The sequence below is a fragment of the Haemaphysalis longicornis genome, unplaced genomic scaffold (assembly GCF_048455015.1).
Source record: "Haemaphysalis longicornis isolate Haplotype H1 unplaced genomic scaffold, Haemaphysalis longicornis Haplotype H1 scaffold_12, whole genome shotgun sequence".
In the NCBI taxonomy this organism is placed as follows: domain Eukaryota; kingdom Metazoa; phylum Arthropoda; class Arachnida; order Ixodida; family Ixodidae; genus Haemaphysalis; species Haemaphysalis longicornis.
In genome coordinates this window covers 24,077,683-24,092,270 of record NW_027526225.1, presented here as the reverse complement: position 1 = coordinate 24,092,270, position 14,588 = coordinate 24,077,683, and the positions used below count along the sequence as shown (strand labels likewise).

General features: G+C 45.3%; 1 protein-coding gene across 1 annotated transcript; it reads left to right on the top strand.

Moving 5' to 3' along the window:
• Positions 1–547: 547 nt before the first annotated feature.
• On the top strand, positions 548–14,588 carry LOC144161893 (phospholipid-transporting ATPase ABCA3-like). The gene is made up of 6 exons (XM_077692455.1): positions 548–730; positions 6,664–6,845; positions 8,227–8,349; positions 9,117–9,231; positions 10,856–11,010; positions 14,147–14,588. Exons 1-6 carry the CDS (start codon positions 565–567, stop codon positions 14,384–14,386), a joined length of 981 nt encoding a protein of 326 aa, XP_077548581.1. The 5' UTR covers positions 548–564; the 3' UTR covers positions 14,387–14,588.

The following is a 14,588-nucleotide window of genomic DNA, read 5'->3' as shown; positions in this document are numbered from 1 at the left end:
TTTGAAAGCCGCAGCATTTCGTTACATGGTGGTCACAAACATATGAGATTCTTTGGCGTTGTAATGGCGAATTGAAATACTTCGGTAAATCCAGTAGTTCGTTTCATAGAGGTTCGTTAGTTTAGGTGCAACTGTATAACGTCAGGCTGCCGCAAAATCCACCCTTTCTCCACCACCTTCCCCTCTTCGCCCACTGCCGCACAACAGTTAGTTTGGCTGGGTTGAATTTCCTTTTCCACCCTAACCTGACGCCGTCCATCCGAGCCGTTCAGCTAACTTATCAAACTTATAATGACTGATGTTTCGTACACCCAACCCTAACGTCATACCCCTTTTCGGGACATTTGAAACGCGTGAGAAACATGTTGGCCACGTGCAATAACGCGTTTAATCAGATTACTCCAGCGTTCCAAATGAGCTTGACCAGCACACCATTCTTCTACCCTCAACAGAATTCTGCCTGCAGTATTGAATAGATGACCGTTCAGATGCATTCCAGCGGTTTTTTGGGACCTTCAGTTGGCGCACTTCACCCTCCCAGGCCGGCTGTCGATCGTGTTCTCGATGATCTACTGGATCTGCAGCATCGCATTCCCGTACCTGATGCTGCAGAACCCGCTCGGCCGAGGCTACTACCTTCGCAGCCGGGCATCGAAGATCATCACGTCACTCTCGCCCGGCATGGGCCTTCACTGGGCCTTCATGGTCATCGAACGCTTCGAGAGATTTCGTAAGCACAGCGTATCTGCATCCACGATTGTTCAGTCGCAAGGAGCACACGACCAGCGCTTCTAAATAATTAGCCCGCATGAGCCATCGTGGACACAAGTTTGTGGGCAGCAGCTTGAGTTATATAGTATCCGTTTTTAGACGCAAGTTCCCCCTTCTCTCCCCCACCCACCTTCCACGCTCTTCCCCTCCCGTTTCGCCCCCCTGCGATACGCATGGAGGAGATTCGCTATAGTCAATTCAATTTTCGCGCGTTCCAGTGCTCGCGCGCCCTCTATTGAAATCTTTTGTAACTACTAGACTTAAGACGCCCTCACATGGTCCGGGCTCGTCGTGTGCCGTCTTTGTATTTTTCGGCCAAAATATTGTTTTCAACGCGTGTTTATTTGGTAGCACAAATATCGACCAAACATTTACTCTCAATCAAACTAACACCGCAAATTCCAGTTGTGAATTGATTTTTCGCTACAAATCTGCTTAATTTTCTTTTTGCTCAACAATGGTGACAGGTACGAGGTATGGTCCCAAATTTAGTGGCTTAAAAAGCCTTTCTTTATATAAAATTCTCGTTCAAGAATTCTTTTTTCTTTTGGCTGGATGCGTGAACCGAACAGAGGGACAGCAATACAACATACAGATAAAACAATCTTTCCGGGCTTAAGCAGCTTAAGAAAGGCTATCGTCTACAAAAGAGTCTATATTTTGGCTACAGCCTAATACCAGGACAGTTTCAACCCGAACGGCCCCTGCGCGAGATTTACTGAAGTGCTAAATCTTTCGCTGGAGACTCCATTCTGCTATCTTCACAGCAGCATAGCCGTGCTTCCGATGAAGCACCATGTAACAGGAACTGCAAAGTTACACCTGGGACATAAGGGCGAGCCGTAGTGGAAGGCTCAGGATTAATTTTGACCACCTGGGTATCTTTAACGAGCCAAAACCTTGTCAAACTGGTATCTTCACTATAAAAAATATATACTTCCTAGAGGTTCTAAATCGCCTGTGCTCTTGTGATCCTCCTTCTACGAGTTTTTTTTTTTTTTAGAACATAAGACAGAAAGATGGTGTTTCGGGAGTTTTACGAAATGCCTTGGAGAATTTATGGAGGTTAGAATGGAGCATTTATAACTTCCTCATGGCAGTTTTTGAGTGATGTTTATGGAGTTTTCAGGTGGTTAAGAAGGATATTCCCCCTCCCTTGAGGGAGCATATATGCAACTTGGGGGTTGTTTTCAGAGGGGTTTCAGGAAGCATTTTAGTCTTTTTAATGGAGTTTTTACCGAGGTTTAGGGACCTTATGGTAGTATTTTAATGCTTTCTTGGGTAGCTTTTACAAACCCAGAGTTTTTGTCCCCCAAGGCAGTATTGAGTCGTGCGAATAAATTTACTGTTTGCACTCACAAAACGTTTTGGAGCCTTTGCGGAAAGAGAGCAGTATGTTAATCACCATTAAAGAGATTTAATGAAATGTTGACATTTGGGGTGGCATTTCGAAGTACAATGGTCGCTTTCTCAAAGCTTGGGATGGAGTACTTGGCTTCTGTTTTTTTTATTTGCCTACCGCATAGATGCGGTTTAAAGCAAAAAAGAAAGACATGCTCTATGCTACCCTTGTAATTTCATACCTTATGAGTCGCAGAAATTATGATGCAAGAATGAAAAATGGTTGTGACATTGTTAACACAGATTTATTTTTAGGTAATGACGAAATACAAACAGGAAAAAATTGTAGTTTTACACAAAAGCAAATAACGCAATAAATTAAAACAAAGCATAGGTAACATTATTGAGATTTTTTAAATAATGTACAATCATTGTGTAGCCATAAAAAGAAACTGCCCGACTGACGTGACAAAAGCTAATTAGATCTACGGTTTTCCCACATGGCTCGGTAGTTGCAAGTCTTAAAGCATGCTAAAACAATCTGAAAACTGCGGGCCACCCTGGTGCATTTCACATCATACATACAATGTACAAAAAAAGCACCACAGCCCTGTAAACAGTAAGGGTGCAAGGGGACAAAGCTGGCCCTATGCGTCCACGCCAACAGCATCAGTGGACAACCGCAGGCAGGGTGCGAGGGGAACTTTGCTTCTGAAAAAGCACCGAAAACAGAAAAATTAAGACTCACACAAATGAAACACAAGGCAGACACCATGGTTCAAGCAACCTAAAATAACTGCAACAATTTCGTGTAGTAACCAAATATTATAGACCAGGTTTGCTACAAAGTGTAATCTGAATCAAGAATGCAACAGCGCTGCATTAAATTAAGTGTCTTAGAGAAAGGCCTTTATCCTGCAGTGGACAAAACCAGGCTGATGATGATGAAATACAGAAACTCGTTAATTTGAACCTGAAGGGGACCAAAAATTAGTTTAGGTTAAAGGTGTTGTGCCACCAAATTTGTTGCTTGTGCATTCTTTGTTGCAAACGTTTTATATTTCTTTAGAAATCATGATACATGCTCTCACATGCACATATCCCGAGTAAAAAAATTATTATCGCACGATTCATGTGAACAGGATTCGGTTTCGGTTTCCGGGCGCCGATTCAAGCAGTGACGTCACAGTGTTGCGAGGACGCTCTGCCACGTGTGTCTACCATGCGGCGCTACGGGACGCTGCGACTTTACTGCGGCGTCTGCTCCCGCACACACGTGCTTTACCACGGAAGTAAATACGCTGACTCGTCATGTCAAGCCGCGACGGCTCCGACACGGACTCTTTGTCTTCATCCTCGGATGCAGACAAATGAAAACCATAGATATGCAAACCATTCCCCTTAAAAAAACCGCTAAAAAAGAAAGCTGTCCCCGCCGTAATTGAACCCGCAACGTTGACTGAGCGGGCGCGGCGCGCGAGACCCCTGCGCCACCGCACAAATTGGGCCCCGCCGCGAAATAGCCGGTGCACAAGATGGAGGGCCACCCTTCGAGCCGTACGTCGGTGTTTACTAGCTAGTTTGCAGAATTCCTGGCTGGTAAACTGAAATTTATCAAACAGCGCTTGCGGAGCAAGGTTCCGCAAAGTACAGCATTCCAAGTATGCCCCGAAATTATACCGTGATTCATGTTCATTTTGGCCTGAAAGGTGCTGCCAGGCTTGTTTGAGACAAACATGCGTTACACTTTTCAAGGTTCCATGAGGTTCTTCCAGAAAACGTGCAAGTTTTTCTGTTTTTGGCTCAAAAATACTTTGGTATGATTTGATTAACTGCTGTTCTTCCTTGAAGGTGGCAACTTGCACCTATTCAAGTGAGTGGGCACACAGCTAACGATGCAAAGCCTTACACTACCTCTGCCCTACAATGGTGGCTCACTTTCATAGAAAAAGTGCAGCTAATTAGCCATGGCAATACTCACTTCTGCTGGAGGGGCCAACTTGCTTGCCAGCTGCAGTTTTGCCTTGTACAGCACAGCCTGCCCTGCCTCAAGATCTATGAAGTCATTCAACTCTGTATCATGCATTAGGATCTGCAGAAGAAAATCGTGTCAGAAAATAATGAATTGATGCCGAACAGGCACACACTGTTTCAAGTATACTGGCAGGTACCTCTACCTATTTCCCTCATGGTGTTACATCCAAAGCTAATTTGTAGCAGGCTGTGTCATCAAGTATGATCATCTGTCATAACACAGCTCGTCATACAGGAAAGTCCTTCCCTGGGTCAGAAAACGCTTTCTTTTTTGTTGCAGTCAGTAGTGATAAAATTGGTGACTGAGATACAGCCATCCGTAATCCGACAACTTTATATTCTGGCGTTTTGCACATGTATGTTCGGCGCTTGCGCCAATTTGTCTTATATTTGAGGGCGTAAGCCCTTGAATAAATTAGTTGTTAGTTTCGCTCGTTCTGTTTTCTCCTCTTTGTGTCGTCATTTCGCGCAATCGTCATGGCGTATCAAATTAATATTCTGTGTCCCCGTGCTGACGAGCAAGATTGTTGCATAAAGTAATTTGTAGCAGCAACTGCTACTACAGTGTTAGCTAATGTAAACCTCGCTCATGGCACCAAATTACTTACGATTGCACGTAAAAAAACCCGTTAAAATTGAAACATGATTCTTGCAAACTTACCAACGCTGCAGGATACACACACACCTGCCTTAGTCATTGTTAACGTGAGTGTAGGAGTATCGGTTACGCAAAACCACAGTACATTTTTTTCTGTAGCTGCAGGCTCCGTTTCAAAATCGAGTGTCAGATGATTCAAGTAATTTTTGTGTGTGATCTTACTTTTGATTATGACATAAAGTTACTACTATCAAGAAAGTGTGTGCATTGCTCATCTGAAAAATGATTTCCCTGTTTTTGCCCGGCAGACATACGTCATGCTAAGGCAAACTCTGTTCTCTTCTTAAGGGGCACGAGAATTTTTTTGTTTTGAATTACGTGGCCTTAGCTGGCGACTGACAGGCCCCGATTGTTTACCGACCCCCCATAATCATCCGAAAGGGAATAAAAACATTTCGGGTTCGAACCACGTCACCGCCGTGGACCACACTATATGCGTTTAATCGTTCCTAGGCTCATAGCATCTCTTACATAACTCGTGTGCGGCTCTGCCCAGAAGTGCGGAGAAACGCAAGCGGGTTGCGTTCCTTTTCTTGTCTTGCATGACGCTTTTTTGAAATATCAGTGCCCTCTTCCCCGATCTCACCTACCTTCCTTCCCGCTTCTGTCTGACTGCGCTGTATTTCGCCCGCACGAAGTAACCCTCAGTTTGATTTGAAACGACGTCAAACGATCTTATCCTGAATACCCTGTTACGAACCGGCCAACAAAAGAATGCGAATGCATACCACCAAAACCCACAAACAAGTAAAATAAAACGAAAGTGTGCGCTTTTCCTTTGCCTGTGCGTGTACGTGCTGTGTGCGGCATCGGGGACTTCGCAGTTACCCTATTCAAAACGTTTGACGAACACATCGACTGATGACAGACTTACCAACTAGCTGTCCACAGCTGTCGCCATATCCAAATGCTGTTAGCGGTCGTTCCTCGTATGACAGGGGCACATGAAAATGTTTCCACCAATTGGCATTACTCGTCCCTTTAAAATAAGAAAAAAAAACGATGGCCCAAGTCGAGGCTTGAAGCTCCGGCAGCACCATGTCATGGACCGCTCTTCGTTGTTTACATTCGGGCTTCACAGTCCAGTCGTCCAGACGTGCCGGCAAGGCAAATTGAGTCGCTGCAGTCGGGTGCGTTAACACGCTGGCACGAGAATTTATATCGTGTATATGTGCGCAAGCAAGCGGAGCAGATGAACATTGCAATTGTTGCAACGGCGAGCACTGTCTCTCTGTTAGCAGCAGAGTTTGGCAACAACTATCACCCAAATAAACAGATTGAAACGCACAGCCGCACATCTGCCTGTGATCGCGCTGGCTAAAGTATATATCCGGGTATACGTACGGTAACGGTTTTGTAGCTGCTGCAACCGTCACGTCCTGCTCACTCGTTCTAATTAGCATTAAGCCAGTGTTGAAGTGCTGATACGCTGAAAGAACACAAGACTAACATGGCGCCCGTCCGCTTCACATGATTACCAAACCTGGGAAGTTTTTTCTGGCTTAAGAGCAAACCCAGCCCTGGGACGCCATTAAGAAAAAGTAATTAAGTTCTTAATTCATTTTTGCACTTCTCATATTGGCTACTGGAATAAAAATGTGGTTAATTCACATTTTTACGCCATACCTAGGAAGTAAAGTTTTTTCTGCAGGGAGTTTCTAGTGCACATCGCTTGTTAAAAAACTCCATTTCCGGCTAGTTTTCGTTTTCAGTGTTCGCGTTTCAGAAAGGCAGTCACCGGGGCCGGGTTCGAACCCGCATCTCCTCTGACTCAGCAGCACAACGCCTTGGCCACTGAGCCACTGCGGCGGGTGATCTGTTACTAGTCTGACCCAATTTTTTCCTGGACGTCTACGCAGGCGGTGGCGTGAATTGGGGCAACATGCACGACTCTACGGTGACGTTGGACAACGTGAGTCTGTCGGAATTGATGATGGTGAATGTTTGCACCTGCTTTATCATGGTGTTCCTCATCTGGTACGCGGACAACATCATCCCCTGGGGCCCTGGCATCCACAAACCGCCCTGGTTCCCTTTTCTGGTACGCTGGTCAAGGCCCAAAACTAAAGCTCAACAAAAAACGTCTCTCTGTCGACGCAAAAAAGGGAACAGCTAGATGTTACTTTTAGCGCTAATGTAATCTCTTGTGAGAGCATGCGGCACTGTGGAGTGCTAAAAAAGACGCAGTTCACGCTAAATGGAGGATGTTTCTGCAATGCTTAACGATTAGAGGAGCCATGAAGACAAAATAGTTTTGTTCCTTAGAAATACTGCTTTGTTCTGATAAGAATGATAGCAATTTTATCGCAAACTTCGAAAAACAAGAGAGGTAATAAAGAAAACATGTGAAGCAGTGGCGATTCCCTAGCCACTTTCCGGCAACTTTTCTATGACGTCACAAAATTTTGTTTGTGTGATTGGCTGCCGGCGAAGTAACCCATCGCTAAGGCACATGGCTGGATGATTGTAGTGGGGCCTCTAGTTCCCGTTTGATCGCATTACTTGAATGCTAACGGGCAGTTTACACACTAAAAATTGTCTGTACTGCTGGCCCATATGACGTCACTCATGCCCATAACATGTCACTGCAACGCAAAATTTTAGTTTTTCATTACTTCTTTGGGGTTTTTTTTTCGGTTAAAGAAGGGCTTTCGTGACTGCAATGGAGCTGAGTGAAGTAATGAAGCCTTTTTCTTAAAATTAAACCAGGTTCAATTTTGTGTTCATGGCCTCTTTAAGGGTTAAAATGCCCCGATAGCTAATACATTACAGGGTTTTACAAACAGCGTCTGCTAAGTTTAACAGCTGATATTTTACATTACCCGTTCGAAGTATTCTGCAAAGAGTTGATTACCTTAGTGTACTTTAAGCATAACTGATTACCCTACCACATTTGGCATATCACTATTCTATAGCTCCGCTACAAATCAGCACCACAAGGGCATGCAAGCTCTGCTTTTCTGACTGCCCACGTCATCGTACATATTCCAGCAACCACGCACGCAGCCCTGTTTGAGTTTGAAGTGCGTACTAAGCAGTATGTACCCTTAAGTATTATCTCTGTAATGAATATGTCATTCCACGCCGAACAAAACTGTAGTGATGTATTAGGTATAGACTGCTCACTCTTCCAAACAAAGCAAAGTCACGTGATGTCGCCATGGTCCCTTCAAGTGACGGCTTTTCTTGGTGTAAACGTTGTGTAACAAATAAAGTGTCCAAGAAATACTTTCCTGTACATTTTTATGGGCGCAGATTAAGCACGCGTTGCATTCTATGTATAGAAGAAAGCTTAATTTTATCTAAAAGGAGCCCTTGAGAGCTCCAGATTTTTTTGCTGACTTGATCACAGATTCCGTCTGCACTCATTCATGACTGACGCCGTATAGAATGAGCACGTTTGTTCGTTTTTGGTGCCGTAGAAAAGCTACTGGATCCCCCAACCTGCGAAGACTGCGAAGAGCCGGTCGGATGCAGACCCCAGCCTGTTCGAGACGGAGCCCGAAGATCCCAAACCAGCCATTCAAGTTACAAGCCTCAAAAAGGTATACAAGTGAATCTAGACCACGCAAAGCGGAGTTATTTCTGAGTACCGAAAGCACGAATCCAAAAAAGCGGCGAAAAGAGATTTGCAACAAATAACAGGTGTTCAGATCGTAATATAATTACGTAACAACGGTCACCAGGTATCAGACGCCGTCAACTGGACGTCTGCCAGAGCCATGACCTACTAGAGTGACATACTAGCGTGACTTACCTGCGTGGAATACTAACGTGACATACTAGCAATAGCTTTTCGTGCTACGGCTGTAGCTTTTAAACGAAAGCTGCCATAATGGGATCGATGGTGTCTTGTCAAAAAACTAATGCATTTCCCCATTAGTCGGCCGATAAACTCTGATATGATCTCTGGACATACGGCACGTGCGTAAGCCAGGCTTCCATTGTTTTAAAACGGTCACTTAAAAATCGCGAAAATAAAACGATTCTAGATAAGACAATACGCTCATCGATCAATGAGAAGGAGTACAATAGTACGTCTTCACCTCAGAAAACATGTATCGGAATGCATTTATATTATTCGTAGATGCGTATACTTACTGCGCGAAAAATCGTCGAAAAATCGAAAAATTAGTTTGAGATTTGGGTCTTTGAAGGTTTAACGATCGATTCGACGCATTTTCAGCGAATGTTGGATGCACTTTTGATGTGAGAAAGCTTCCAAGGTTCTCTCAACTTTCTTTGAGGAGAGATGGTAAAGATTCTTTGCAAGTCATCGTCCCGTGACTTAGCAACGTCACTGTCTATGCAGTTTTATCGGAACTTCCTCCTGCAACACATAAACCTCAAGATTTTCCGCCATCAGATCACGGTTATCATGGGACCATGCGGTTCCGGCAAATCGACGATGATCAAGATGGTGACAGGTGAGGCCGCGTGGGTGAACTTGGCGGTAGCATTATTATACGACCACCTATGGTACTTACATGCAGTAATGTAGGGCAATAAAAAAACCTGGAGTCGGTCATTTTCTGTGATACGAAATGACAACGCAGCTATGGTGATCATTAGCCTTAGTTGACGCATTTATCAATTTATCAGCACGTTAAATTTACGTGCTGATAAATCGAAAGGGACCACAGTTCCCAATGAAAAAGCAAAAGTGCACATTTACCCTTGGAAGATAACTGGATCTTTTCAGTTTGACGTAACTGTGATGGTGAAGGTAAAATTAGTTCCAATACTTGCAGACAGTTAGTGCGGCTGTGGTGAAGAGCCCATTTTTAGCACGAAAGTGTTTTATCCCGGGATGCACAGATTTCACTAACGTCATATCCGTCAGGGATATGACGCCAGTACAACGAAGCAATCGCCCTGTAAAGGGTGCACCCCTGCACACTGGTTTTTCTTGCGGGGAAGCAACCTTTGGTGCTAAAGAGAACGTTATATTTACGGTTGTTCGTTTTCGGGTTTTATATTCTAACACGAGAGTGTTTTATGCCGGGATACACCAAGATTTCACTGACGTCATATCCATCATGGAAATAACGCCAGTACACCTTTGTCCAAGCGACCCGCCAGCAGGACGTCACTCGCCAAGCACACCCACAAGACAGCCGCCGACCCGCAAATCATTCTCAGCTGCTGCTGATTTCACTGAACATTTCCCTTTTGTGCTTTACGGAGTCTTATGAGAGAGAAATCAACCACAGTTATTTCTATTTTCTGCTGCAACTTTTAACTGGCTTGGGCTGACTCTGCTATGATGCGTAAGCAGGACCGGGGACAACGTCAGCCTCTATGGAACGGAGGAAGCATGCACCGAGCTCTTTCATCGCGCAGTCGGACGTTGTAAAAATGACGCGAAAGAACTTGTGTGCACAGTTGTGGTTAAAGACCTCTCAAAGAAATACGTGTTGTTGGCCTGGGTATTAAAGATTTAAAACGCAGAAAAACGTTGTTGTTTAAGGCTCATATAGCATGCTTATGGTGGTCCATTGTCCTCCTAGAGGAACTTTGAAACACTGCCTATAAACGCTTTCACTCTACTCTTCGCATCTGGAAGCACTGCGATAGCTATAGTTATCGCCACCACGGAGTGTCACTGCGTGGTTTGCTCGTCGCAGCAGATGCGCCTTCCGTTTCCGCTTTCCTTTTTTGGGTTCTACGTTTGAAGTGGCTACCGAATGCTTTTATAGCTGCAACCAAAGGAGAGCCGGCCAATACACCACCACACTTCTGTAATGACAATTCGAACACTCTGAGTACGCGAAGATCGGGAGAGAGAGAATTTTCTCGAGCAAGTTTCCAAGTTATCTTACGGTCACAGAACAGCAATTTTCGGTGGAAGTGCTTTGTGACCGCTTATTCTAAGTACTGGATGTGTTTGTTGACAAAGTTCAGAAGTTAAGGAAGGGTTGCAGGGTCCCTTTAGAGAAATACCTGCTGTTGGGCTAGGTAGTAACCATTTAGAACGTCGTCAAACAATGTTGGATCAGACTAATCACTGGCATATACGTTTAACCATTTCTCGGTTGGCGGCAAATGCAGGTCTGGTGCCCCCCACGAGCGGCAAGATAATCGTGGACAACTACGATGTCGTGATGCACACCGATGAGGCCCGCGAGCGCATATCGTACTGCCCCGCGGACAACGTGCTCTTCGAAGAGCTCACCGTCGAGGAGCACCTTCTCTTCTTCGCAATGGTACGTGCTCTTACGAGCATTTTCCGCCAGCGGACGCCGAGCACGCTGTCGATCAATTTACAGCGAAGCTCTTGAGGCTAGGGTTCAATGCATTTCAAAGCGAAGCTGTAGTGTTCTCACTGATAGCGTTTGCAACGCGAAAACGCCCTGCTGGAAAGCAAACTTTTTGATGATGATAATGAATGATCGTGGGTGAAGGGAAAGAAAAAACGCTTCCCGTGGACGGAATCGAACCTGGGTCCCTCGTGTTATGAAGCCGGCGTCTATGCGATTGCTCCATTTCGTTTTTTTTTTGTAATTATTGCCTGTCTTTGACAATTTACAACAGATTACATCTCAACATTGTAAATATGTACACATACAGGAGGCAGACTTGCCAGCCACTACAGGGCTGACTTTGTCAATTTAAAATGCCCTCATATTGATTAGTTGCTCTATTTGTGGCAGCCGATCAGGTAGTTCCTGGTGGAACTTGATACTTCAACAAATCGACCAATGCTACCTTTGAAATACTCCCTTGCACATCGCGCATCCACATCATTGTACAGCCGTGCTGTACTAGAGCGCCATATAATATTGAGACGGCACACCACCCTCATTATCTATTGCAAGAAAACGTATACCGTCAGGATCTAGTGGGAAATCCTTGTGGGATGTCCTCTGTAGCACATCCCAAAAATATACTCCCTCCTAACAATGCAAGAATACATGATCTATCGTTTCGGGTGATTTACAACTAAAACAATCTGTCCCCCACGGTACGAATAACCCCCTTTCTTCCATAAACGTTCGTACTAATAATGTTCCTGTATGTAACCTAAACATAAAGGACTTGACCCCTGGTTGAATCTGCATTTTTTTAACCCTCTTAAGCACATCGCTACCGGGCCTTCCACAGTACATGGCCCTGAACATGGGAACAGGGAACACAACATCGGCAATATCATGGTACGATTTCTTACGCGTAACCGTACTTAAATTCTCTCTTGAAAATCTTGCGTTTAAAAACTTCACGCTGGCCACAACCTCCTTAAAATATCCAAAGATACCTCCCGTCATGTATTCAGTCGTAATCACGAAATCGGGGAGAACCCTGCCTAGCCTTAATTGACACACTGTACGAAGAAAAGGGTCACTCCATTTCGATGTGGTCGGAACTCAGTCCAAACTCAGACGACAAAGAAACCGTCACGGGAAAGCTTGATTTTTTCTTACGTGGGCCAAGACTCAGCTTCCGAATATGCTGCGAATTCGTTTGTTTCTAATCTAAAGCTTATACTATTCGGCACTGCATTTTCATAGCCGCCATTTTCAAGATGAGGAGACTCACAGGTAGATTATAAATTTCTCAATGGTTCGCCGCTGTTCGACCCACGCCGGTGATGTCTGCGGTCAGTCACAACACCCTCTCTGTCGTCGTTCAAAGCACCTGCGTATCTACTTAACTCCGTCTCCTTGGGGTAGATGTTCCTGTCGTCGAAGGAAGTTAGCGTTTCCCAATTCGAAGTTTTCCTCTCCTCTGTCGTTGTAAAGAAGGAGTCGAAAATAGCCTGCTCTCCAGCTTCGCTGGTCCTCCAAGAGAGTCGAATGGCTCGTCAATTTTTTTTGCAACGCTGGAAGCATTGGACTACTCAGTGCGGCTTCTGTTTTGGCGTCTAGTGCGTGTGTGCGTGCGTCCGTGCGTTCGCCTGTTATACAGCGCCTCGAATGGACATACGTGATCGGGCATTCTGTACCCTGGCATCGAGGTATAATATGACGAAGTTTTTAAATGGGATGATGTTTTAGGGGTGATGTTGTACACATCCTTTAGCTGTCGATGTACACTCCGTTCTGTACACACAAGCTTCCTGCATTCCGCTTCCCATTTTCTTGTTAGTGCTGTGAGAAGTGCTGAGCCGGCGGAAACGGCTTCAATCAAGGTCGAAGCAGCAGGAGAGGCCACGTCCCTTCCTTTGCCAGAATGCTCCTCCTAGAGGCGGAGGGATATGTGGGAGAGGGAATGGAACCGACCCTCATTAATCCATCTCATTTACGAATAAGTGTCTCCATCCCTTCATTGCGTCACCCTACTCCATTTCCTCCACAGCATCCACATGGTCATGTGTTGTGCCCACAAGTGCCCACGAATGCTTTGCCTTCTGTCTTTTGAAAAGGCCATGAAGACAAAGACAAGGTTCATTAAAATGACTGCTTCCTCTCGATAAAGATGACAGCAATGTTGTCGCAAACTTCGAACAAATAATGGAGATATAAAAGAAAACATGTGAATGAGTGGAGACTCCTTAGAGACTTGCCGGCAACATTTCTATGGTGTCACAAAACCTTGCTTCTTCAATTGGTGGCCGCCGAACTAACCCATATTGCCAAAGACACGTGAACGCACGATTGTAGAAAGGCCTTTAGCTCTGTTTCATCGCGTCACTTGAGTGCTAACGTACATTTAACACAGCTAAAATTGCTTGTTCTGATGTCCTATTACACGCCAGTCATGCAAATAACCCGTCCCTTAAGCACGAAGTTTGAAAGTTTTTCAGTACTTTTGGCGTTTGCTCGGTTAAAAAAAACCGCCTTTCGTGGCTAGACTGGAGCTGACTGAGGTATTGAAGCCTTGTTCTTTCAAATCAAACGACGTTGTATTTTGTCTTAATGGCCCCTTTTAACCTAGTTTTATAGTGACATATACTATACGGAAATCTTGCGCCCCCTTCTAGAGGAGCCGCGCTTCAGCTAGCGTTCCGTCATGTACTGGCCAGGCGCGTTCCACTTGTCCTTGGCTTGGCTCGTGAACAGGCTGGGAAGTTATCTCTGGCTGGAAAAAAGCAACAATATTACTATAAAAGACTATTCAATCTGGTTAGCATAAAGCTGCGATACATTTTATTTGCCAATGATTATATTTATTTAGAAGCTTAAAAAGAAGGAAAATTGTTCCCCTTGTTTGTTGATTATGGCTTTGAGACAAAAGAGAAGCCTGGTGGCCAGACAAGCCGAGTAGGCGCGTAACATCACTAGCAGCAATGGTGGCCACCACGACGGGCTTAGTACGAAACTGTATGCCTTTGAAGACTATTTTGCAATACGACCACTCCGCACACGTACAAGCCACATCCCCTTGTTAATTGTTCTCGCGCAGTTGAAGGGATTGGGCATTAGCAAGATTCGGCCGGAGATCAACCTGCTGCTCACCGACATCCAGATGTCCAACTACTTGAGCTACATGCCTTCCACGCTGTCCGACGGAACCAAGCGCCTGCTCTGCGTCGCCATCACGCTCCTGGTAGGGGCCAAGGTGGGCACGCTGCATCACACGCCGCCAGACACTGCCCAGGGACGCTGCATGCGGTGGCGCTGGAGTCGCAAGCGGCCAACGTAGGCAAAGCAGCACTTGCAACAATAGTGCAGCTAGCAGGTGGAATGCCGTGTTGTATGGGTGGGTCCCCCAACCCTTCACGCAAAGCGGTGCTGCCTTGCCTTTTGCGGAGTTGTCTTTTGCAAGAACAATTGTCATCCCACGCTGCTTCTTTTGAATCCGCAAACGTGGCCACTGATAACAGTGGTACGACATCGGAACTGTC

Bases quoted from the DNA above. Each gene is read 5' to 3' on its own strand.
- LOC144161893 (XM_077692455.1), top strand. From the start codon at position 565: ATGATCTACTGGATCTGCAGCATCGCATTCCCGTACCTGATGCTGCAG. The intron at 6,846-8,226 runs GTACGCTGGTCA...TTGGTGCCGTAG, and splicing joins CGCCCTGGTTCCCTTTTCTG to AAAAGCTACTGGATCCCCCA. The intron at 8,350-9,116 runs GTATACAAGTGA...CTGTCTATGCAG, and splicing joins AAGTTACAAGCCTCAAAAAG to TTTTATCGGAACTTCCTCCT.